General features: G+C 38.8%; 1 protein-coding gene across 1 annotated transcript in view; it reads right to left on the bottom strand.

Annotated features, from left to right (window-relative positions):
- The window catches only part of PPP2R5A (protein phosphatase 2 regulatory subunit B'alpha), a 44,056-nt gene that overhangs the window by 4,255 nt on the left and 12,475 nt on the right, over positions 1-27,326 (bottom strand). The window contains exons 2-11 of the mRNA XM_079968811.1: positions 17,433-17,629; positions 9,587-9,688; positions 8,454-8,546; positions 7,038-7,168; positions 5,019-5,078; positions 3,355-3,463; positions 2,095-2,148; positions 979-1,029; positions 549-668; positions 341-468 (exon numbers count right to left, since the gene is read on the bottom strand). Coding sequence (XP_079824937.1) covers positions 341-468; positions 549-668; positions 979-1,029; positions 2,095-2,148; positions 3,355-3,463; positions 5,019-5,078; positions 7,038-7,168; positions 8,454-8,546; positions 9,587-9,688; positions 17,433-17,629 — 1,045 coding nt within the window. The remainder of the gene's footprint in view (positions 1-340; positions 469-548; positions 669-978; positions 1,030-2,094; positions 2,149-3,354; positions 3,464-5,018; positions 5,079-7,037; positions 7,169-8,453; positions 8,547-9,586; positions 9,689-17,432; positions 17,630-27,326) is intronic.

Here is a 27,326-nt window from a genome sequence, read left to right as displayed (position 1 = left end):
TGTCCTGCTTGTGTGCTTCCCATAGGGACTTCACTACCCTTTATGTGAACATGATGCTGAACTAGATTGGTCCAACCCCTGCAATGCAGCAATCTTTCACCCAATGTGGGGCTCAAACCCACAACCCTGAAATCATAGAATCACAGAATTGTAGAATGGGAAGGGACCCCAAAGGTCATCCAGTCCAAGCCACTGAAATGCAGGAATCTAAACGAAAGCATCCATGACCGATGGGTTAAGAGTCTCATGCTCTACCAACTAAGCTATCCCACAACCACAGCAGTTACTGTATGAATATCTGAAGGAACTTTTGAAAGACTGAATGCTAAAAAATACATACGGATTCCAGTGTTCTTTGGAGATCTTGTATAAACTACCAAACATAATTGGCAGAATTTTATCAATGTTCTCCTCAATCAGACCCAGAATGTATTCATTGTTCCAGAAGTACAAAGCCCTTTCAGCAACCTGAAATATACATACAGGAATTATCAGGACTGTGAGGTTGCATAGAGTCTGTTAAAATTTTTGAAAATGCCATGTTATACCTGAAAATGTGAACTTGACACACACTTGGCTATCTGTTTAAAGAGAGGTTCCTGTATTTTTTTGAACTGTGTTGGTTCTATAACATCCAGGATTTCTTCAATTTCACCTAAAAACATGACCTGTTATAAAGAAAAGCATGTGGGCTTGATTCTAGTCACATCACAAGTGGCTACACAACAGATCTGTGACAAACAGCAAGTTATTCTAGAGGGATTTGGTAACCAAACTCTTGAGCGCTAGAGGGATACCTCCATATACAGACACCGACCACAAAGGGATGGACTTCAGTGCTAAGACAATTATTTTTAAAATATGAGTAGAATCCTACTTATTAGCAATATTACAGCTAGAATAAACAGCGTTCAGACATTCTGGCCTGTTAATTATTATTATTTGCAATTCAATATATGGAAATTAATAAGAACTGACCTCTTTCTGGCTGCATGTTTTTGGCCAAAATTTGAGCAATCCTCTGATAACCTAGGTTGTAAAAATAATTTAATAGGAGTCATTACACACCTGTTAAGATTGATTTATACATTTAGCCCCTCACAATGCACAGAAAGACTACCTTAATTTTGATTACTTTAATTATATAATTTTAGATAAATGCATCTTGAGTTTGAGTGCAGTTCTGTTCCAGTCATATCTCAAACTGTTTTAGCTCTGTTTTCGAAGGATAATTCATACATTTATTAGTGTTATAGTATCTTCTATTATTCTCTTGGAATTCAACCCACGGCTTTTAAAAGGCTGAATTTATTTTTCTATCTGTACAAAAATGTACATGGTAACTTTAAAAACCATTTACACGTTACACAAGAAACTACAAGGAGTCAGATAAACCATTAGTCCATCTAGCTCACTCAGTGTCAGAACCACACTACCAGTAGTGGCATATAGGAGTCTTTCCCTATTCCCAATTATTTGGACAAACACTGATCTTTCAACAAACACCAAAGGAATACGCCATTCTTTAATTTTCAATCTTAAATTGATTTAATGATACCTTTATTCAGGTTCCATTTGTTGTCTGTATTGCACATATTAACAGAAATGTGGGATACAAATTTGTGGGACAAGAAATACATGTAATGCTAGAAATGTCTACTAAACTCCACTTTTTCATGTAGGTCAAATGTTTATCAATATCAGCTTTGTTAAACAAATCTGGTCCACCATAAGCACTGCTTAATGTAAAATTCCCAGGGGTGAAAAGTCTATGTAGTAATTTCGAGAGTCTTGCTAATTCAATTATTTTAAACTGTTCAGAATTCAAGCAAAGTCTAGATCTATGACTTAGGCAATTCCTATTAACAAGCCATCATGCTTGCAAAATTTGGCATGGTTTAGTAGCCAAATCATTATTTGTATTCACACTGACCCTTCCTTGCTTCTAAATCCTCTGGCACATGTGGACAATGAGACGGGCATGTTTTTATCTCCTACAAATCTTTGGGAGCTGCATAAACATAGTGGAACCAATATTATTATTTTTTAAACCAAGTGCACCAAAAATTTTCAAACTGAACATACATCACTTACCGGTTCTGTTAACGTCATATCTTTTTCCAGGAACTGAACAACACAATAGGCCAGCTAAAACACAGATAAAAGGTTTAAATGTTTTATTGAAAAAGATAATATTGCACAGGTTTTCACTGTTTTAAAAGGCAATTAAGCATGTGGCCCATACAAGATAATTACTGAATCTACAGAAAATGAGACTAATATAAAACTCTGGTTAAACTTTTTGATCTGAAAGATCTGGACTCAAATTCAGATCTCGAGCACTCCATTCTTCTCTGCTGTGAGGGGAGGAGGAACAACTGGTCCAGGAGAGCTTCAAGTAGAGGATCTCCTGGTTTAGTGAAAGTTGGTTGTCCACTTTCCTCCTAGTCAAGGAAAGACAGCCAGGAGCATGCAACCCAAGTATGGGAAGGGGATGGAGAAAGAAACTACATACTAAGAGGAAGAATATGAGCATCACTGCTGACACTGTAAGTAGTAGTAGTAGTAGTAGTAGTAGTAATGAATTCATTAATTGCCTTCTAAACCACTGTCTGAAGGCAATTTACAGATAAGAAAATTAAAAGCACAAGTACAAATCCATTTAAAACAAGAATAAAACCCTAACAAGACGACACTTGTGGTAAAGACCCATTTATCCAGCTGTGGCAACCCAGTTGGATGGGTGGCATTTATTATTATTATTATTACTACTATTTTAATGGGTGTTATTTTTTCATTTCATCTTTGTTTTTATTATGTATTTTGTGTTTCTATCTTGTATTTTTATGTTGTGAACTGCCCTGAGACCTATGGATGAAGGGTGGTGTACAAATTTAATAACAACAACAACAACAACAACAACAACAACAACTTAAAGCCATGTCCCCCGGGTGCATGCTTTACTTTTCTAAACTGTAATATATAGGTCAACTGTAACAAATCCTGTACATTCCTAGAATCAACCAAGTACATGAGAAAAATATGTATATAAAACAGAGAAAACAATTGTAACAGACAAAAAATAAAAGGCAACTATAAAACAGACACATAAGGTGAGTAGTTGCACATAAGTCCAAGTAAAGTTTATCAATTTTATTCAGAATGTCAAGTATAGTTTCAGATTTGCCAGACTTGTGACTAGGGTTGCCTTGAATCTGAAATATTTCTAAAACCTTAAACTAAAGTAAGCTAACCATTTCAAAAATAACAAATAAAAATCAGAGCATGTGGTCATATCTGCATAGCCTAGAGTATTCCAATCAAGATTAAAATCCAGTTTACAGAAAGACATACCTGTGCATGAAATAAAGCTAAAGCCTTTGCAGTATGCATAGGGATGAGAACCTTCATAAGGAACTGCTTATGTTCTGCCTTCAGTGGCAATGCAAAACCATTGATAATACTGTAGGGGGAAAGAAATTAGACAGGAAAGATTATTACTGTACTGTTTTAAAGGTAAAAATGAACAGTTAATGTCGCTGAAGACATTGACTACAGGGCAGCAAATCTCAGGAACTGTTTATCAGGCTTGCTCCTTCCTCTTCAGCAATCAGATGCCCATCCTTTCAACCAGGAGCAGCAAGTGCTTTCGATGTTACAAAAAGCAAAATCAATCCAAAGCAGAATCAATGTAGCTAAGTTTGTATCAACTCAGTGCAGCTTCTAAGAACTTCTGACGTTTTGTTCTCCATATGGGACACACTTCAGTACAAGGAAAAACATGCAAACTGCATGATGATCATTCCATGACAAGCATACAGAAGCCTATTCCGTGTCATGTGAATATTGCATGTACAAACATTGAAACAAATCTGTGGTAGGGGGTTAGTTTAGATAAGAGCTCTCCAAAAAGGCAATTCATAGCAACTGGGGTGAGCCTCAGAGTGCCCCCTTTTTAATACTTTGAAGATGGGCTTCAACTCAAGCACCTTACTTCCCAAATCAGGCAATGCTCCAGTTGCCAGTCATCACGAGGAATCCTCTTACTGAATTCTTCTGAAAAAGTGTTCTCTGCTTTAACAATGTTTAGACGGGACGATAGTTGAACTGGCAGAAATGGTTTTGGTGAAAGTCACACAGCTAAGAATTAAGCTATAAAACTAATGCTTTGGAGAAAGGAAGAGACAGACAGGCTGTCACAGGCATCATATTCAGCCAACCTCGGTTCCTGGCAGTCATCCCATAGTTGTAGCATCACATGGTGTTTCTACAATTTTAGTTTATGGTGTAAATCATTTAACAGGAAGCTAGGGAAAGGTTTCACAATGTACCAGGGCAGTGCTGCAGTTATGGGATGCTCCTGAGGCAGGGTTGGAACAATGTGTTAGTACATTAGCTAAATGCAACCTGCGGCATAAAAGCTAACACAAAAGAGAAACATCATCATCATCATCATCATTACTACTACTACTACTACTACTACTACTACTTCTTATAGCCACCATTTTGGGCCATACTAGAAGTGGTTATGGCAGTCCTGATTTACTCCAAACACAAAGAGAAGGGCCAAGTTTAGCAATAGTATGGATGATGGGTGCTAAACCCTTTCTGTGTCCACTATTTATCACCCCATAGTCCCTTCATCAAGCCTTTTATATCCAACCAAGATCACTTCTGTTATGAGAGCTTGGCTGAGGGGCATTTCATTCAATGAGAAAAGCTACAAAGAGGAAAGTGGCTGGCAGAGGCCAGGGATTTGGTTCTACATTTATCACCAGCAAGCCCCACTTATGGTTACATTTTCCAACCACCTCTTTCTGTGTTGAACACACATGGAATTGCTGCTCCCACACTCAGGGAGCAAAATCAAGAACAAAATCCACCAAATCTTTTGAACATTGCTCAAATGGCTCTGCCAATTGCCCTGGGACCTTGGGTGAAGGGTGAGTAATAAGCTGTAACAATAATAATGATAATAATGATAATACCACCACTAACTGGCAAAAGAGTAAACCTACCTTCCTAGTATCTCAAGTAGTTCAGCAACACCATTAAAATGTTCTGTTTCATATATAAACCTGTCAGGATACATTTACAGTCAGTCAATATATGAGCAAAATGGAACACAGAAAATAAACACATACACACACACACTTCAACAGTTTCTAATAAATAAATAAAAATATTAAATTGCTAAGCTCAGCTTCATTTTAGTCTAGAAATAAGGGAATCCATTTGCAATATTGTGCAACAATGCTCTAGCACTAGAGGTAGAGAGGTAGGTTGGGGTGCAACTAAGCCATATTGCATATTCGGTTTCAAGTCACCATCACTAAACATCCATTCATGCATAAAGCTTGCCATATGAGCAACCAGGCCTGATTAATTTCTATAATTTTAGAAAGAGGAAAACCATCAAATTGATTTTTAAAACCACAAAGAAAAGGAGACAAGTTAAATGTTTGTCTGCGCTAGAGGAATGGATATGTCATTACATCCCTGAAAACTCAATGCCACAGACTTGGGCAGACACTCCAGTCCCTCAAAAACCCCTTGCATGTTGCATATGAATTACAGACATGTCTCCAGAGCTGATACACTGAAGTAGCAGAAGGTATTTGTGCTGCTGCCAGAGGAAAAGGAGAAGGGGGAGCCCCGCTTGCACCAGCTCTGGGAATCTAGTACTAAATCATAGAAGAAAGCACAGCAAGGCTGGAACAAGAATGTGCAATTTCAAGCAGCAAGCACAGTTAAAGTGTTCATAGTGGTGTAGCAGACTTTCTACACATTAAAATACTACTGGTTTCAGCTTTTTAAAAACACATAAACACTTTTCTTCATAAACCTGTATGGATAGAAGTTATTTGATCAACTGGTGATTTTTCTAGCATTACTTTATCATTCTCCTTTCTCCTGGCCAGAACTTAAGTGTGACAGAACTTAAAGCCCTGCCTGTTTTATATGTGAATTACCACTTCACTGGACACCTATGGCAAATATAAATGTTCCCCAGGAGCTACGGCTGATCAAGGGAAAGTATACTTATCTTTGAAGTTTGTCCCTTCAAAAGGAAAAGAAATTCCTTGCACATTTACACTTCTCCAAGTGCTAAATAAACTTCCAATGCCCAGATGTTTAAACAGTCCAAACTTATGGTTTCATGCTTGAAGCCTCCAATCTGCAAACAATGGTTGCTGAATCTGCTATTTGTATATAATACTTTATGCCTGAAACTTTCTTGTTGCCAGAGTCAGCTTTATTATCTGCAGTTCACACTTCCTCTGGCATGCAAAGGGTGAGCTGTTTCTTACAGCAGTTTTCAACTTGGGGGGGGGGGGCGGGATATGTGAGCAGAACAACTTCTCCTTGTGCAGCAGGACCTTCAACCCCTCCCCCCATGCCACACCCAAATTTCCTCCACAGCGTTGGGGAAACCTCCAGGATAGATTATGAGGTGTGCAGGGAGAAGGGGGTGGGAGTTCCTGTTGCACAGCAGAAGTTGTTTTGCTCACACAAAGCACTACTTAGAGCTACACTGAATACAACACCGTCTTTCGAAGCACCTGAAGCTACCTATCTTTTAGGAGGAAAACGGACAAAAACCCTATTTTTGGATGCACTTTATTCATATCTTATTCAGAAGTGGGTGAATAATTCACATCCGTCAATGAATTCAATCAGTTTAACTGGAATTAGGTAGGCATAGGATAGCAGCCAGGTTGCACAACATGTCAGTTTGGGATTTATGGAGAAGATAGGAAGAATGTTCTCAAGTTATGGAAAGTTACCTCAAGGGGGAGACAGTCCATATTTCCCTAGTCCTTTAACCCAGCAGCAGCTCTTTTAAAATCCATTGCTTTCAAGTGTATGAGAAGGGTGGGTTTTTTGTTTTTTGGGGTTTTTTTTAATCCCCATACATGTGGATAAGCACCCTAGTAAAAAACTGTGGCCAAGTAATTTTATTTTTATTAAAATACATTTGCAAGATTAATTTGTATGTTTAGTAAACAAACAAACAAATACTGCATATATTGTACCTGAGAAAAATATTGTTGATTTGTTTTCTGATGAAAGCTCTTAATCCAAGGAATTTGCCATAAATTCGGTGAAGCACTGTTTTTAGGAAGTCTCGTTCTCGTGGATCTTCACTATCAAAAAGCTCCAACAGCTATTAATAAAGCATTGCTTATTACTTCAATACCCAGTAACTAAATCCTAACTGAAAGAAAAACAAGTTTGACCCAAATTCCTCCCACCGCCCTCTAAACTATACCAAAATTAAGCACTGGATTGATTCAGTGACATGTTGTCAAAAATTACTTCACACATAAATGCAGGTCAGGGAAGCTCAAAGTGAATTCATTCTTTATAAACAGCATTACATAAGAAAGAGCAAAAGCATAGATGCTACATGAATCCTTTGGGCAGGTAGGGGAACACACAAAATCTACAGCAAGGAAATACCTTTAACTGGGACCAACCAAACCACAATGTTGTGTCAAATTTCGGTTGGTCCTAATAAAAGTATTTCCCTATTTTAGAGAACAGGAACAATATTACCGCCATGTAATAAGTTCATAAAACATTTCCTTAAAACTGGTTGTAATTATACCTATCTAAGCCCACCTAGGGGACACGGGTGGCGCTATGGTCTAAACCACTGAGCCTAGGGCTTGCCGATCAGAAGGTCAGCAGTTTGAATCCCCGCAATGGGGTGAGCTCCCGTTGCTCGGTCCCTGCTCCTGCCAGTAGATAAATAGGTACTGCTTCGGCGGGAAGGTAAACGGCATTTCTGTGCGCTGCTCTGGTTTGCTAGAAGTGGCTTAGTCATGCTGGTCACATGACCCGGAAGCTGTACGCCAGCTCCCTCAGCCAGTAAAGCGAGATGAGTGCCGCAACCCCAGAGTTGGCCACGACTGGACCTAATGGTCAGGAGCCCCTTTACATTTAAGCCCACCTAAGCCTCTGAAATGAATGAGCACAACTCAGATAGGTTACATAAGCAAATCCTGCTAAAATAAGTCTTACGCATAGTTAAAAAAATTAAAGCACATTATTTCAGTATGACTCAGGTTTAGGTCAATTTAAGCATGAAATGAGCCCCATGTTGCTAAATTAGCTGAAGTGTTCAGTGGCAATGTTAAGTAGTTTTCTCCACCACAGTTTTGTTTCTTGCTCTACACAATGATACATGCAACATTGACTCAAATCCAGAGTTCCTATAAGCAGAATCAGCTGCTCCTGCTTTAAGTCTTTCTCCCTCTGCTTCCTGAAAATCTACTCCAGATAACTGGGGGTCCCTTCAAGACAACTTGCATTTCTGCCAGCGGAAGCATCGACTGGATTGAAGTTCTCCTGCAAACTAAAGAAGTCTTTCCATTTGTGGAATAGGTTCTTTAGATTCAACCAATTATCTTCATACAAAATTACAAATATTTCAGATGACTATTTACCTGTTGTACAAATTTCTGGTCAATGTGACGTTTTGCGATGCTAGGTTGGAAATCAGGACTTTCTAAAAACCTTAGTAAAAATTCGTACACCAGCTAGGAAAGAGTAAAACAGACACATTTAGAAAATATACCTTTAAATGCAATAAATTCACAAATTTAAAAGCAGCAAAAAGCTTATCCACTATGTAAAGGGCCAGCAGAAGTTGTTCCAAATAAAAGTAAATGTGTTGGCTCTTAAAGAGACAGCACCTCTTTTCCTGATCTACTGTGATATTTCAGCAGCCAAGTGTAGTCTCTCTCAGGCTTGGTGCAGAGGAATGTTTTCCTGATCCGTGTTAACCATTCTTAAGATACCAGGAGTGCTTCTGAGCACACATGTGCCCAGAAGTTTTGGGCCATATGCTGCCAGCAGGGATATACAGAGTATCCAAGCCAAAGCACAGAAGAATCAAACATGAGATGACAGTTAGGTGCATCCAGGGCAGCAAAGAAATCAAGATAAATGAGAACAGAGTAGAGTAGAGACATATATAGATTTGACAGTAAGGTAATCAATAATTCTGTGAGGGTCAGGTTCAGTTGAGCTCCCTTCCAAATCTACAATTCTATGATTCTATGAACTTAAAGAATGGAAGCTGTGGGTTCAGAAAGCGACTGAGAAAAGTCAAAGCAGTAGGAGTAAACCTCAAGTTCTAGGAGTTTGGAGGTGAAAGGTAGACGGGAAATCAATATTATATAGTTACTTAGGAATAAAAGGAATAAAATAAAATAAAATATTACATTTCCAAAACTGCTACCCTAGCATACTACTAGCATACTACTGCATGAAATGTTAATACAATGGAACCTTGGTTTTCAAACATAATCCGTTCCAGAAGTCCACACGACTTCTGAAACATTCAAAAATCGAAAATCAAAGGGCTATCGGCAAAGTGAATGGTGAAAATGGAAAAAAGCGCCACAGAAGCCGTTGAACTTCCAAGGCATGTTTGAAAACGGAAGCATTAACTTCCAGGTTTTTGGTGTTCGGCTTCCAAAATGTTTGGCAGTCGAGACGTTAAAAAAACGAGGTTCCACTGTACAGAAACAGCATGAATTGGGAATACAAATAGTTATACAAAGGAACAGTATACCTGTATATGGGGCCATGAAGCTTCTAACGTAGGTTCATCTTCTTCTGGATCAAAATCTGGATTTTCACTTGGTGGAAGTGTCCTGAAGATATTAGAACCAATCTGGAAGAATATAGATACATTTTAAGCTAATTTAATTGTGTCCAAAGAAGGACACAAGTATTTATTTTAAAGTATTTATAATTATTTGTTTACTGCATTTAGACATATGACATGCAACAGTTACATAAAATGAGAATTAATTTAAAACAGCATATGCTCAGATAAACATTTCTGACTACATTCATTAACAAGTTGTGTTATGATATAAATTGTTACAGATATGAAATGATGTATAATAGTGTATATGTTTGGATTGTTGACCATTAGTAAAAAGGATTTTGCATCCCAAAAAATTAATTTATAGAAATTTGTAGGAAGTAAGGGAGAAAAGGGAAAGTTAAAATATATACTTTATGCATACCAAACTGTAAACTATGGGTTCTGTTCTGCCATAGGCCTCATTATTCATATAATCAACAAAATTACAAAATGCATAAACATTGTTGTGTTTCTTCTGGCCTCTTGCTACTTATAATTTTTGTCAGTTTTTCCAATAATGATGTTTACCAAATTACATTATACCATTGATCCATAGTCAATAATTGTAATGATTTCCATGTCCTGGCAATGGTTGCTCCTACAGTGGTTAATAGATGTGTTATGAATTCTTTATTTCTAATTTGTAATATATCAAGACTATGCAAATTAAGTAGAGCTAGTCCTGAAGTCATGGAAACTGTTTGCCTTGTAATTAAAATACTTATGTAAATACATTTTTCCAAAACCTTTCCGTTTTTGGACATTCCCAACACATGCACTGATATGTCCCTATAATAGGACATCCTCTCCAATGCATGGGAGATCTGTTTGGTTTTAGATTAGTACCAGTCATGTACAATTTTAAGGGTTCTTTTTCTTGTTGCCAATATAGATGGCGGTTTTACTCCCCACACTGTTCCATGTTTCTTCAGTTTTTAACTTCCAATTCAATAACCAGCACCTCCTCAAATTTCGCTGAGGGCAAAACTGAATCTCTATAATAGATTTATAGAAAAAATGTATTAATCCTTTTGTCATTATATTTTCTTCAACGATTATTTTCTCATATGTCATTGTCTTGTGGCTTCATTTTTAACCTGGGAATTTGTTAAAAAGGACCTTAATTGGTAACTTAATAGCCATGGTATTTCCATAGTTTCCAACTGAATTTGCATCTCTTTGATGGTAAGTGGTCATCCATCTTTGTAAAAATCTTTCAAATAATGCAGCCCCCCCCCCTTTCTGCACATTGTATTAATAAAGGAACAAGAAGCAGACACTGGAATCAAGGTCGGGGCAAAAATGTCCCAGTGGAAAACTTATAACAAGAGATTGGTGGAACATAAGTAGGGATGGAAAGCAGGATAAAGGACAAGCGCAGCAGAGGAGGCTAGTAATGAAAAGGGTGTTAAAGCTCCTCTAGCAACAGTCCCATCCACTATACACAAGTATCCTCTGGAAGATGGGAAGTGGTGGATAAACATAGAGTGACTATAGCATCAAAAATTGACACTTGAAATAAGCATGTGTCAAGAAATTTGTAATAATGAACAGCCAACAAAAGAAGGAGCCACTGGAGTGAAGGGCAGGGAACAGAAGATATTAAAGATGGCATTTTGCTACTTCCATGTGTCTGTGAAGCCCCAGTGACCACTTCTGTCCAGTGATCATACTTCTGCTTTTCCTGGTTTTGAAACCTGAAACAAATGCTGCCTGCATGCTCTCTAAACATTAGTTAGAAAGGAGACTATTTGAGACGCTTATTTTCACAGACTGTGGGGCTGATATTTAGCATATTGTCTACAGGGGGAAAAGACAAATAGTGATCAAGAAAAGTGGTAGGTTATGTTGGCATGGATTACTGATTTGAATCCAGCACTTCAAATCAAGTTCTGTTCAACAGTGGGCACAGATCCAGACAATCAGATTATTCTCTTGACTTAGGCATGGTATTTACACACATTCAGTCTCCTCTCCTTATCTGCTCAAGATTTGATAAAGAATTCTCATGCTGCCAGTTTCACATTTTCTTCTTATACTGCAATGCCAGGAGCAAAAACCTTCTAGTTTCTGTTCCAAAACCTTAATAAATCTATGGCTGAAGTGGGCAACTTTCAAATTTCACAGAGGTTTCAAGTGTATAAAGTTTAGCTGCATGTTATATTAAATAAATGTAAATGTTATTCACATGTATAATAAGGGTTGAGCACTTTCAAGGTGAATTTGACAGATGGTGCTAAAAAGAAGCTGATTAATTTACAGATGAGAAACAAAGGACAATATGATGAACTATTGTTTTAATGGAATACATTCACGGCTGCTGTGAAGGCACAATGTGCCTCTGCTTTACAATTTACAATAATAAATTCCCAGACCTCTAACGGAAATTGTTGTGAAAAGCATCTTTGAAGATAAAGAATGAGAGGTCAAATGTAGAACTACAATTTCAGGAAAATATCTGTTCAGAAAGAGAATCTTACATGTTATTTGTCTGGGGGCATTAGGAATGCAAGTATCGGTTTCACCTGCCCTAGAAATTTATTGTTGGCTTACTGCTGGATATGCTCCTACCATTGTAGGAGTCTCACTTGGCCATTACTGGCTTTATTTCTGGAACATCCAAGGAAAGCACTGGTAGGGACAGGAGCACAGTTCAGACATCATCCTAGATTAAATGCAAGACCATGGACTGACCAGAGTGAACACCTCAGAGATTTGCATGCCACTTATACCTCTGTCCACCTTTAATGACAACTATGATTGTATTTATTGCATACCTAATCTACATCTTTGCATTTTCCTTATACTCCCCCCCCCCCGTTTTTTCTCATTTTCCTTATTCTAAGTATTTGTCAGGTAAGGAAAAGAGGTCAAAGACATTTGGCAGCCATGATCTTTTCTGAGCTATCACTTAGCCAGAAATACATATAATGCCATGGCAACTTGTCCTACCTGGTACTGCTGCTGAATGGCAGATCAGTGCATGACCAGTCTCATGAAGCAATTGACATGGTGTGTATTACTGAAGACTTGGTGGGCGAACTGAGCAGGCCTGACCTGACTCAGTGGTGTCCTCTCCCCTGGCATCAGCATAGGCCAGAAGGTCAATGTTGGTGGTGGGGGAGTCATCATCATCCACAGAAATACTGTATTTGCTTAGGAATTTGAGTTGAGGGTTTGCACCTTGTGATAGGCCAGTGAGAGAGAACAGGAGTCCTATCGGTCCGGGGTGGAAAATATCCATCCCATGGGCTAGGCCAGGCCCCAAATTTGGCCTTCAAGGATGTTTCCCCCAAATAACACACTCCTACACTACATCTGATGTCATATAGTTGTTTAATTGTTGTCCATCTCTATGATTATTTTGCTCTATGATTATTTTGTAATGAAGGAGTGTAATTAATAAATATATATCTGAACTGGAGTAGTCACAAATGCTACTGACCATAATTTGCTCTCAAGCCAGATTTTAACATGGAAATCCTTGTTTTGATCTCTCTTAATTTTGAAAAAGTGCACAGTTAAACTGCGGCTTAGCAGTTGCTATGGTGATACAAGTTCAGGTGTCATGGTAAACCATGGCTAAGTGGAGGGGAAACATCCAAGGGGCTAGAATAACAAAGAGAACCCATGAGGCTGTCGGACATTCCAAATATCAGACCATGGTAGCTGCCCACCATAATGTTTACAGGCCACTGTAAAAAGTTGTGAAAAGTGACTTCTAATTTCCTTTACAAAAATAGTTAGGTATTTCCAAGAGATATTCCTTGTGCATTATTCAATGAATTATGGATGAGTTGTGTCTTTCATGTATGTATGGACAAAAAGCGCTGAGCATCAGCAGCAGCAGTTTTATTCCCACTTAATGAAAGGCTCTTACAAATGAAATTACGTGGAAGTAGAATAAAGCTGATCCCCCACAGCTAACCCTGGTGTGCCCAGTGTAAATGGATGAGTTGTGAGACGAAAGATGCATGGAACAATGCTGTGCATCATAAACTGCTTTGTGGCTGCAACTCCATATATTGATTGCAATAGTTATTTACAATTAAGTGTAGTCAGTGGTGAAATTCCAACCCAAGGTGGTAGTCCCTGGACCCCACAGATGATTCTAGCAATCAACCGTAATCAAGACTAGTACAATGTGCCACAAGCACAAAACAATAACTAGAAGTGTTCTGCAGTTTACTACTTTGTTTTAAAGTACAATTACTAGATGGAAGAACTGCACTTTTTAAACTCTCAAGTTATCTAGCCACTGTTACGCCAATTACAAAAAGGGATTAGTTCTGTTTTTTTAATTTGTGAAGGAGCTGCTTTGCTCTAAAAATGTAATAGGTCTTTTACATATTTTGCAGGTCTTCACTGAATACATATTAATAATCTAACATTGCACTGCATTATAGATCTTTAACTGTGTATGCTGTGAACACACCCACAAACACACCCACCCACCAAGGAGCTGGGACCAGTCCTGCTATAATCTGAATACCTGTCCAGAGGGGTAGCTGTGTCGGTCTGCTGCAACACACACAATAGCTTAAGGCACCTTAAAGACTAACAGATTTACTGTAGGAAAAGCTTTAAGTCTGCTGAAGCAAAAACAACAGCTGGGGTACCTTAAAGACTAAAAGATTTATTATAGAACAAGCTTTAAACCTTCAAGGTGTCACAAGGGTGTTTAAGTTTATTTAACCTAGCAAGAGTATCTAATTCAAAGACGAGGGTTGAACACATGGGAAACTAATTTGGTTTTCAGTCATTTCTAGAATTAATGAAATTCTAATCATAGTATATGCACTATGAAATTGCATATACTCAAATGTTACCAAAACGTTTTCTAAAAAAGTAATAACATGAAACAAAAAGTTTTGGTCCACAACTGTACATTTCAGATTGGTATTACATTGATGTATTCTCATGAGAAAAGGAAACATACCTGGCTATTATATTTGAGAAGGCTAGCCATTAAAAAAAAGGACCCCTGGATGGTTAAGTCCAGTCAAAGGCAACTATGAGGTGCAGCACTCATCTCGCTTTCAGGCTGAGGGAGCCAGCATTTGTCCACAAGCTATTTAAGGATACGCTCTACCTCCAATGTTGGAGGCAGAAATGCTTCTGAATGACAGTTGCTGGAAACCATGGAAGGGGAAAGTGCTTGTGCTCATTTTCTGCATATTTCCCACAGGAATCTATCTGGTTGGCCACTGGGCTGATCCAGCAGGCTAATGTTATGTTCTTACGAGATATCCTGAAAAACCTTCTACCAAAATTGATTTCATTTTTACAAGATTTTTGAAATCTGGATTACTGTTTAGGAACAAGACATCTTTCTTTGATCATCTTAATTATGTTTTTACTTGGTAAACAAAGCTTTTTCCAGGATTCCTGGTCAGCATCATCCACACTCCTAGTGAGCAACATTGCAGTTTGCTCACTTTTCCACCACTGTATTTTATGGCTGTCATCAACTGTTATGCTTGAACATTTGTTTTCCAGGAACACAGTCAAATATGAATTTGTAGATGATAATGCCAAAGTTACTAAAGATAGAGCAACTGATGATGTGGACTCTGATCCATGAAAGTTTATGCCATGGTGAATTTGCTACTGTTCAAGATGCCAAAGCACTTTCTTTTTTTGCTGCAACAGACTAACCATGCTACCCATCTGGAAACTGAAGACAAAGATTAAACTTGTAAATTTATATAAACAATTGGTGCAATCCACAGTCAATAAAATCAACAACATATTTACCATTAACTTCAATAACCACAAGCAAGATTTCAATAATACATTTACAAGCATTAACAGAAAAAGCTGTGAAGTGTCAGATCCTAATTGACATGTTTAATATAAAATGTTGGACTCTAAATAGTCATCCCTAAAAGGAAATAAAAGCTGATCATTGCTCGGTAATATTAAATTTAAGATAGTTAACCAATATGCGCACTTTTGTGTGCCACTTCTATTCCTTCAACTATGCTGAGGCTAAGGTTGTGGTGTACATACTTCTTTTTACTCTGCCTTCAGTGCTCTCCAACTGCTGGTTTGTGAAGTTGTGTACACACAACCTTAGCCACATTCCTCATCTGTCCTGTCATTTCATGGGAAATTATGCATTTTGTTGCATTTGCCCCCAAAGCAGCTTTGATCCAATATGAAAATGCAAGACACAAGAAGACATCCAGGCTCCCTCTCCAGCCATTGGTGTGGAGAGAAAGCAGGTGACTTGGAAACACATCCAACTATACGGATGAACACTTGTGGAAATGCAATCTAAAATGCAGTTGGGAGGGGGTTTAAGCTGTTAATGTGTGCACAGCCTAAGTAACTTTATAGGTGTGACCAACATGCTACAAAGTCCACAGAAAATCTCATATTAAGTAGAAAAAGGGACAAACATTTTTGCAAATCGTTAGAAGCCAATATTGGGGAGCTCAGTGGGCAGCCATACATTTATATTATACATATGCAACCACCCTAGCACTCTAATTCTTGCTATTATTTCTTCCCTACCCTATGCTGTTTTCTTGATTCTTCACCCTCTGCTCTTTCTCTAATCTTCCTTCTGAACCTTCTCCATCATCTTAGTTTCCCCCCTTCCCATTCTCCTTTCCTTCTTCTGCTTCCAACATTATTGCAGTTCCTTTTTCTACTCCTTTGTCACTTTCAACCCAACTAATTCTCTTCACTTCTTTCCCTCCCTTCCTCATCCGTTCTTTCTTGCAGTTTTGCTCCTCCTCATGATGAATAAGGAACAAGTGCACATTCAAAAATCAAGCAAACATTTTTTACGCCAGCATTTGTTCCTTTGCACTGTCTGTTTTGCACTAACAAGTGCAGAGTCAATGTGATGTCAGGAGAAGGAGCTGCAAACTAAATTGCTGTTGTTGGAGGGAGAGAAATGACTGTTGAAAGCTACAATTTCTTCTGAGACACAATTCTATGTATAGGAAGAGACTGAGTATGAAATTGCTGGGAGAAAATTGAGGTATAAAAGTAGCTGGAGCAAAAGCAATCTATTGACCAAGCTGTGAACTTTTCCTGCTTCAGCTGCAACTGGAAACATAGGAATAGGTTTAGCAACTTTCTCTTGGCCTCTTACGGCTTAGGGAGACATGAACAGCCCTAGACTGGCTCACATACACCTTTACCTCTCCCACTCCTGTGTGGCCAGAAGCAGTAGAAGTTTCTGCTTCTGTGCTTGCTAAACAGAAGCTTTTTCTACAGACTGCATAAACAAACTATAATAATGTAAAATATGGTTAGCTTCAAACAAGAGAACTCAATCTGTAGTTTTTGAAGCTGTCTTATCTGAAAGTAACCACAATTAAAATTAACCACAGTCCTAGGTCTAGCTAACACAGGAAGCTATGGTAAAGCAAAAGCTCCCAAACTACTCCTCCTGGGTGTGGTGCCCGTATCTCACTTAACCATAGTTTAGTGTGACATCCAAATGCAGCCATTGTTCTCTCCAGCTATAACCTTTGAGCTTTAATCCATCATTCTGCAGTAAAAGAGGGACAAACAATGAACCCATTCCTACGTCCTTGTCACCTAGGAGTCTATGGTTGTCATGCAACTAAATGTAACCAATTTTAATCCGTTACAATTTAACAGCAAGTTAACAGGTATTGTAACAGCAAAAATTTTGTTCTGCTATAGAAAAATTAATACAGAACACAGACTATATTTAGCAAAAAATATTGGGTGTCATTTTTAAATGTGTCCAAGAAGAGTAATCTTCAGGTGTTTTACTTACCATTTTCACTATATCAGAATATGCTGATTCAACTAACACACCACGATGTGTTGAAACATATTCCACCAATTCATTCAGTGTTGCTCTTTTAATTTCTTTGCTTCTCAAGTCAGAGACAGAGTCCATAAAATCAAACAATACACAACACTGCTGTAGCTTCTGACAGAAGAGGTCTTGCTGTTCATTTGAGGTGGCATCTATAAAGGAAAAAAGGCTGCAGAATTAGAATTTAAATTCTGTAAAATTATAGAAATCAATATAACTTCCATCTCAACAGCAACAAACTAACACCAAGCAGGAAATATCAAATCCAATGTTCTATTAGCAGACATATAATTGTTACCTTATGTATGGAGTCCCTTCTTTCTCCCATCGGTAATGCAGAATATATGTGCTCAGCTGCACTAGCTGAGCTGTAACATATTAATATGTTTAATTGTTTCTAATTCTGATATGGTCCTCTTTCTATGATCCTGAGGGAAATTGTATTCCCAGGCTCTAGGAAAGGCTCTTAGGTTTGCTACAAAGTCAGTCAGTGCAAATTCCCCATGCATTTAGTGAGCAAGGGTTCTTTCTTGAGGAGGAATGCAGAACCAGCATTCTACTGGCTAGAGAAGTGGTTCTCAAACTATTTTCTCTGGGCCCCACTTGCAGAATAACAATTTTCTCATGCCACACTGATTTTTTATTGATAAGAAATACATTGGAAAACAAAAAGAAAGAACTCCTAGCAATGCTTGATTTATAACACAGAACACAACTATGATCATAGGACATTCAGAAAGTATAAAACAATGCAGCTACATATTCTGCAAACATAAATATTAGTGTGATACTGTACTATACTATGTTATGTTATGTTATGTTATGTTATGTTATGTTATGTTATGTTATGTTATGTTATGCTATGTTATGCTGAAATGTTTAAATATTTCTTTGATTGTCCTTGAATCTTCTGGCCACATTTGTTATCCTCTCCTGTCACATCAGTGTGATTCACCACACCCTTTGAGAACCACTGGGCTAGAGTATTGAAATTAGGCTGGAGAAACCCAGTGAAAATTCCCACCTACCCATAAAATTAACTGGGCAATTTGGGACAGTCACACCCTCTCGGTTTAACCTACAAACAAGATTAAACTGAATCTGAGTATCAGATGCAAAGTATCAAAAATGTCATATTGCATGACATGCTGCTATGCGTTCTCAACTAATTTTACTAGTAACATGCCATTAAAACTTCAAACTGTCCTAAGCAGAGAAAGTACCCTTTCAGTTTATCAATTTACATTTTTACAGTTCTTACACAAACAAAAAATCAACACAGGATCAAATACAGTATAATACTGTTGCTAAAAAATATCACAGAGGCAATCATTTTGCACTTATCTTCCAAAACACTCATAACATGTTTACATATCTGTATCACCACACTTTAAGGAAATTATGAGAGGGGAACTTGTACAAATGTGTCATGAGCTCATCACAAGTTGTAGCACAGTGAGCAATAACTGCCAACAGTCTTTATTGTTAAAATTTGGACCACCATAAAGAACCAGCATTCAAAACTCCCATTGTTCTCAGTGCATTTTGCGATGGGAAATTTCATTAGTGTGAGCAGTTTCTGAGCTCTGGGAGCAGTACTGTGCCTAAGATTTCAGAATAAAACTGCAGAGTGGAAGGAAAGGAGGACCTTTTTCTGCCTCCCTACTTCCAGCTACTCTCTGAAGACTGGAGAAGAGACCCTCTTAAGAATATTAGAAAGGTGGGTGAGGAAAGAACTAGACCATGTGAAAAATGAACATAATATTTTATCTGCAGTTCATTTATTTTCAGCTTTGTACTCTGGTTATAAAATAAGTGCACCTAGACATTCCGTTGTTGTGCTAATCACCTAGGTTTAAGGTGTCATTTAGCTCCCAGCTTTCATATCTCAGTTTCTAACACTGGTTAAAACACCTATCAGCATGCTGAGGAGAACCAAGTCAAGTAAAGCACTCCATGGGGTAAAAAATTCCTATGAGGAGGGCCCCAATTCCCATCTCTGGCTATAGTCTACTCCTCCCTCCCAAGCAACATAATATAAATTTTCAGTGAGTTCACCAATACAGTTGTAGCTTGGTTTTCGAACAGCTCAGTTCTCAGCTCAGAGCCAGTGTGGTGTAGTGGTTAAGAGTGGTAGTCTCGTAATCTGGGGAACCGGGTTTGCGTCTCTGCTCCTCCACATGCAGCTGCTGGGTGTCCTTGGGCCAGTCACACTTCTTTGAAGTCTCTCAGCCCCACTCACCTCACAGAGTGTTTGTTGTGGGGGAGGAAGGGAAAGGAGAATGTTAGCCGCTTTGAGACTCCTGAAGGGGAGTGAAAGGCGGGATATCAAATCCAAACTCCTCTTCTTCTTCAAATGTTTTGACTCCTAAACACCGCAAACCCGTAAGTGACTGTTCCGGTTTGCAAACTATTTTTGGAAGCCAAATGTCTGACAGGGCTTCCGCAGCTTCCAATTGGCTGCAGGAGCTTTGTAAGTCGAACAGACTTCCAGAACGGATTCAGTTTTACTTCCAAGGTACGACTGTACTAACAAGCAGCTTTTCAAGGAGCACAACGTACAAAGACCTCTATATTCTAAATAAATGGGTATACAGTTCATTTCAAGCCTTTTTTTACACTCCTCCTTCTAGTTTGTGCCATAAAGTAAACAGTCACAATGGCACAGAGAGGGTGGGTGCCAATCAGTGCATTTGTGTGGTCCCTCCTTGGCTTCTATTCATCAAGCTTCCATTCTTTTTATAATATGTACTAGAAAAGTAGTAGAACCTGAGTAGGCATATATGAAAACTTATGACATGTAATAAAAGTGAGCAGTGGCTGCCTGGAGCCCTGTCTAAATTCATATTTCCAATGTTTTTCTACCAGTACAGATCTGCAAGGTTAGATGTTTCCCTCAAGGAAGAGGATGCAGAGGACAAAGCAATATCAAATCCCGAGTTTCATGTAGTCATTTTGCTTTATTTAATGAACTGATTTATAGTCCACCCTTTATCTGAGGGTCCTAGGGTGGAACCAGAAACACTAAAATGAAAAGAAATAAACATTACAATAAAATTAAAAACCAAAAAACCAAATGCAATGCAAATATTCAAGTATAAATTTAACATTTCTCAAACTGAGCATTGAGACAACAAGATGATTCCCATGACATAGTAAGTCAAACATTGGCTTAGTGAAACCGTGCAAAAATGTCAGGTCCCAGAGAGGAGCTGGCGGCTACTTCTCTTCAGTCCTCTGAATTAAGCTAAGGTTTGGCTCAAGCCCAGTCTTCCAATGAGGCAAGGTGAGGTGGTCACCTCAGGAGGCAAGTCTGGGCCTAAGGAGTAAAAAAGGACCAGAAAGAAAAAAGCGGGTGCCAACTTGTCTCCAGAAACCCACACGTTCATTAAGTTTCATTAAATCATGGTTTGCTTTAACGCTTTGTGTGATCTAGGTCAATAAGAGAAATGTCTCAGCCATTAAAATAGTAACCAAACCAAATCTGATTGCCTACTGTGCTTATTTCTTTTTCTAGCTTACATAGCAGCAATCTGTTTAACTTTCAGTGTTGTTTTTTTAATAAGGGTTCTAAAGGAGATGCAGTAATTTTTATTTAAAACTTAAAGTCCATCATGTGCCATATCATATTAAACCCCATGAAGGTCTGAAGACGATGGTATTTTTAGTTTTGAAATATCCCAATTCAGGGCTGAGCTTTTAAGGTTACTGTGTAGTCTGGCAAGGCCAACATTGACACTTTTTAAAATTTCAAACCCTCAAAAATGGGATGAGATGAAAAAAATGTAAAACTGAGATCTGGGACCTTCTCTTACACTACTTTTAGGACACTGAAAATGGAAGCAATATAAAATGGTAAGGTAAAATCCCTAGATCACTTGACATGGCATGGCCCTCATACAGCAACCGGGGCACCATTTTGTTCTCAACACATCCAAAATGATCAAAAGCTTAACTTCAACAATATATGCAAGTACATGCCCCACCGACATTATGCTGCAAGTAAAAATTCAACAACTACTTTTACACCCTCCTATGACAGCACTGCCACATTCTCTCAAAACGGGGGGAAGGTTTCAAAGATGGAAATCACATTTCCAAATATGGCTCCCAAGTTGTTAACAGTGGTCAGCAAGGAGTCAATACTGGCTCAGAGAAAAATGTTTAACAACAAACAAATAAAAAAAAACCAATGGGTGGCTTCCAACATATGTAAAAACATAATAATACATTAAACATAAAAATAAGGTAAAGGTAAAGGGGCCTCTGACCATTAGGTCCAGTCGTGGCCGACTCTGGGGTTGCGGTGCTGATCTCGCTTTATTGGCCAAGGGAGCTGGCGTACAGCTTCCGGGTCATGTGGCCAGCATGACTAAGCTGCTTCTGGCGAACCAGAGCAGCACACAGAAACATTGTTTACCTTCCCGCCAGAGCGGTACCTATTTATCTACTTGCACTTTGACGTGCTTTCGAACTGCTAGGTTGGCAGGAGCAGGGACTGAGCAACAGGAGCTAACCCCGTCGTGGGCATCCGAACCACTGACCTTCTGATCGGCAAGTCCTAGGTTGTGTGGTTTAACCCACAGCACCACCCACGTCCCAACATAAAAATACTTCCCTATATAGTGCTGTCTTCAGATGTCTTCTAAGGGTGATATACGGTAGTTACTCATCTCCCTGATATCTGATGGAAGGGCATTTCACAGGGTGGGTGCCACTACCAAAAAGGCACATAAAATAACCCCTATTTATCAGCATCCAGAACTCAAACCACAACGCCTTTTTCTTCAGCCCCTCCAGTAAACCTTCATTCTACAGTGGTACCTCTGGTTATGTACTTAATTCATTCTAAGGTCCGTTCTTAACCTGAAACTGTTCTTAACCTGAAGACCACTTTAGCTAATGGGGCCTCCCACTGCCACCACGCAATTTCTGTTCTCATCCTGAAGCAAAGTTCTTAACCCGAGGTAATATTTCTGGGTTAGCGGAGTCTGTAACCTGAAGCGTATTGTAACCCAAAGTACCACTGTATTTTATTCTCAAGTCAATTTCTCTAGAATCCAGGCAAGTTCATATATTTCTCCCAACCTATCCTAAAACCCTCTCCAGCAACACATAAAAAGATAGAGAATTTGTGAAGCAGTTAATTTTCCTTGACATACTGCAGATATTGCCTGCAGGAGTACAATGTGAGGAACTCATTTTCTTCCACTAGCACAACACAAGAAAAACATATAAAACACACAGAGGACAGCTATTAGCATACTTCCATATCCTATGTAAAGTATCCTCCAAGGATAGCCAGAAAAAATGGAGAAGCACTGAGGTACAAGCAGAGAGGAGCTATTTGCAAATTCACAGGCTTCATCCAACTTCAACTTCATGCAAGAATAGGAAGCTATTACATCTTTCTACCAAAGCACTATGATAAACATTGTGATAGCATACATAAGAGGATATATGCTTTTACTGATGAAAATTGTGAAGGGAACTGCCACTAGTATGGTGCCCTGTTACTTTAAAATAAAAGCAGGAAATGCTTACAAACACAGGTGAAAACACTTAACTAAGTTATATATGCCTGGTAGTGTTGCACTAGGAGTGTATACTTAGCTTTTCTACTTTAGAATTCATACTAATAAATGTGAGTTCTTAGGACAGACTTAAATGTAGGAATCTCTGAATAAATCTAGTCTGCACCTATTTTTTTTTAAATCACTGGCTAAAAACAAAGCCTTTTTTTCTTTTCTGTGCTCAAATATGCATGATTTCTCCCTGCTATGATATTAATGTGTGTCTCTTATAACTGAACATCTTCTGCAGATTCAATATGTATCTTCTGAGAATTAATTTTTTGAGATTGTAACTGCACAGAACATGTTTCTTAAGCCACTGAAATGGAGTTAATTTGCCTCTAAACAACTTTTAATTAAATAACACATTAGGTTATCCCTACCAATCTTGTGCTGCCCTGAGTTTACCTAAATGTCTATTTAAAAATCTGCTTTGATTGATCTGTGTCTTGTCTGCTCCTGCCATCCCTGCAATAGTCTGGTTGTTTAGGTATGCAGTTAGACAAATCTAAAGACATCCAAATCTTCCATAAGAAAATTTTAAAATGTAAATTCAGACAAAAAAGCTAAGTGTACACTTCTAGAGCAGGGCTACCAGGAATACACAACTTGGCTCATTAAACACATTCAGCTGCACTGGCTATCATTTCCAACATTTCTGTTAAAGGAACAATATACATCTCTGTGTACTGCACTTACAGTAGCTCTCACCTGTGACTCCTCAAAGCTGCCAAAAGTGACAGCGGTCATACCCCTCACCTGTAGCTCCTTGAAGCTGTCAACAGTGGCAGTGGCCACACCCTGTGGAAACTGCTTTGACTGGCTGGCCAAACCAGGTGAGGTAGCTGATGGGTCTCAAAACCTCAGTGACTTAGGGACTTCCCCTGCATGCAAAGACAGGATCCAGCAGATTGAGCAAACGAGACCAAGAATGGGTCCAACGGTCAAGAAAGCGGTTTCTGCACTTGCTGTAGAGGGAAGTGAGGGGCAGATGGATCTTGTCAACCTGGGAAGGTAGCCCATCTAGAAGGGAAACACTGATCCTAAAGCCCTGCTGCCTCTCAGGATATCGTTGGGAGAACAAAAGGCTAAGGGGTACACCGTACACAAATACAGAGTAAACTCCTGAAGACACCTCGATGGCACCTTCTACGCCTCTTTCTGGCAACTCCTGCAACCAAGCTGGTGCCAAACATACTGCTCTGCTTTCCCCTGGACCACATCAGAGAGGCCAAACCCCTGATTGAAATGCTCTAAAAAATCAGAACACCTGTTTATGTCATTAATTCATTTAGGGTGTAACCTCATGGCCCCTGTGAAAATATTCTAGGGGATCATAGGATTGTAGCTCTCCATCTCTGCCTACAGAGTAGGAAGCCTAATCATGGATGCCTCTTTTTTGTAGTCATGGAAACCAGTGGGAAGGAAGGGGAAAAGCTACTGATGGAAAGCAGAGCAGGTGGAACTAAAATGCCACACCCCTTTTATCCTGCTGATTCAAGGCCAGGAAGGCTTTTGATTTGGTTCTTTGCCTGCCTTTGATTTTCCCCCCTCTACTAACCAGGTAGGGATTGGTGTATTGCACTCATTAGTATCAGACACTCCTTAGTATAATTTTTATAAGCCTTCAATTATCTAACTCTTGGAAATGTGGTAGGAATTCTTTTTTACACAGTTGGTGGCATTTGGGGCAAGAAATCTTTTATAATGAAGGAGGTTATACCACAAGTCATACTTTTAGATACAGTACCTATATTTATTTATTTTCTTATTTGGACTGCGCAGTATCAAGGACTGCAGGCTAACCTTAGCATGTAATTGACCTGTGATGCTAACTGGAATTCAATTATAGCAGAAACACTGGACAAGCATTTGAATGGTCTGCAAGTGGGAAGGACAATGAAATTGGAATAACCTTCTCTGTATATACATTTTCCAAATCAGATGAATTACATGAGGATGGATTTCCTCCAGAAATAATTATTCTGCATGGAATATAAAATGCCATGTTCTCAGTCTAATTACCCAGCACAACAGTAGTGCAGAAACGATACAGGAAAGTTGAACATTCTCACTGATGTGGGCATTTTGCCAAGTTATGCCATTTCACACCATTATGGATTCATTGCCAATGAATTTGGCTGACCACCGTTGTATGCCTTTCACCTCTCTGAAAGTTTACTTCTCAGTGCTCCAGCTTATTTTCAGTAGCCACAAATAGGCCATAAATACATATAGTGTGTGTGAAATGTAAGGTAAGTGACTATTCACAAGCCTACTTCAAAAAAGTGTATTAGGATATTATTAAGATTTTCCCTTACCATTCTTCAGAAAAATGCAGGGTATAAAGCAAGTAACTAAAAATGATCAACAAAGATGATCAACAAAGATTTGAATATTTCAGTTTCCAAAGTTCTGAAAGTTACAACTGTACAAAAGATAGCACACAAAACCATAGTTTCCTGTTGCCAAGGCAAACTGAATACCTAATGCGTGTATGAATAGTTGAGCAAGTTTAAAAGTCCTTACTTGATATACAGTGGAACCTCGGGTTGCGAACGCCATCCATGCAGAAAGCACATTCGCAACCCGCAGTGCCATGCCTGCGCACACACGGGCTGTGATTTGGTGCTTCTGCGCACGCATGAGCGCAGAAACCCGGACATAACCCTTTCCGGTACTTCTGGGTTCGGTGCTGTACGCAACTCGAAAATGCGTAACCTGAAGTGTCTGCAACCCAAGGTACCACTGTATATCTAAACAATTATCCTATTCAACACACACTGCAATGAGAAGTGCTTGCTTTACAATTTCATACCCACTTTGACAACCTGACAATTTGTCCATTGATGTTGTCAGTAACAAGCTCAAGGTAAATCCTGCTGAGTTTTGCCTACCGAATTTCCTGAATATAGGCTACATTAGGTAAACCAAATCTATGGCCTGTTATCCACATATGTCAACTTAGCAATTCAACTTATTGTGAATATGCTACTGATATAATTGGTTTCCCTCAGAGCTTCCAGACATGTGCAAGGCCTAAGAGAACATGACAGATGTTAACTTGAAAGCTAGCATAATCTGCAGGGCACTGGAGGATGGGGATTGGGAAGGTGGTAAAGATGTGAGAACTGCAGTCTGGCATGAATGCCATGTGCTTTCTCATGTGCAATTAAGCTGCTGAGCAATGAAGCTGGATAGGGAGAAGAAAAGCTAGCAGCTGGATAGGGAGAGGAAAGAATAGGTAGAAGGAGCAATCATGCATTTTGTTGCTATTCTTGCAGGAGTGTTTGTACCTCAACATAACTTGTCCCAGTCTCATAGCCTATGTTATGAGGGTTTTAAGGCTTAAGAGCTTTAGTCATCTCTTTACTATTTGAAAGAAAGATACTGAATAACGTTCTCCATTTTTAGACACTATTGTACAGTGGTACCTTGGTTTTAGAACAGCTTAGTTTACGAACAACTTGGAAACAAAAGGTTGCAAACCCAGAAGTAGGTGTTCCGGTTTGTGAACTTTGCCTTGGAAGCGGAACCTGTTCTGCTTCCTGTTGAGTGTGTTCTGTTTGTGAATTGAGTCCCCCGCTGCTATTCAGAGGCTCCCTGTTGAGTCTGTCAGCTGTTGAGTCCCAAGCACCCATGCAACACAGAGGTGACATTTGGAGCTTTTGTTTTTGCTGTTTTTTTGCGTTTTTGTTTCTGTGGCTTTTTCGGTTTTTTGACTGACTGTGGCTTGTGACTTCATTTTTGTGACTTGTTTTTGTGACTGTGTGGAACCCAGTTCAGCTACTGATTGATTGATTGATTGTATGACTACAGAAATGGATAAAAGCCCCCCATCCAAACAATGACTATCATTAATGCACGCAAGAAAAAAAAATATTTTTAATTTTTATCATCTACAATGCTGTCTTATTTATTTTATAGTACAGTACATTGATTATTGCTTTCATTTTATGGATCAATGGTCTCATTAGATAGTAAAATTCATTTTAAATTGCTGTTTTAGGGGTTGTTTTTAAAAGTCTGGAACGGATTAATCCATTTTGCATTACTTTCTATGGGAAGGCACACCCTTGGTTTTGGAAAGCACTTTGGTTTTGGAACAGACTTCCGGAACGGATTAAGTTTGGGAACCAAGGTACCACTGGAATGGCACACTGGAATAATTCTTCTTCTTGCCTGTTGCTCTCATCCATGTCTACAGAAATAAAATTCAAATATTCTAAAGATCTGAAAAAGTCTAAATCAAGCATTAAACTTCTACGTAAGTTAA

The sequence above is a fragment of the Podarcis cretensis genome (genome assembly GCF_951804945.1).
Source record: "Podarcis cretensis genome assembly, chromosome: 3".
NCBI classification, from domain to species: Eukaryota; Metazoa; Chordata; class Lepidosauria; order Squamata; family Lacertidae; genus Podarcis; species Podarcis cretensis.
The sequence above is the reverse complement of the archived record's forward strand: the minus strand, read 5'-3'. Positions and strand labels throughout refer to the sequence as shown.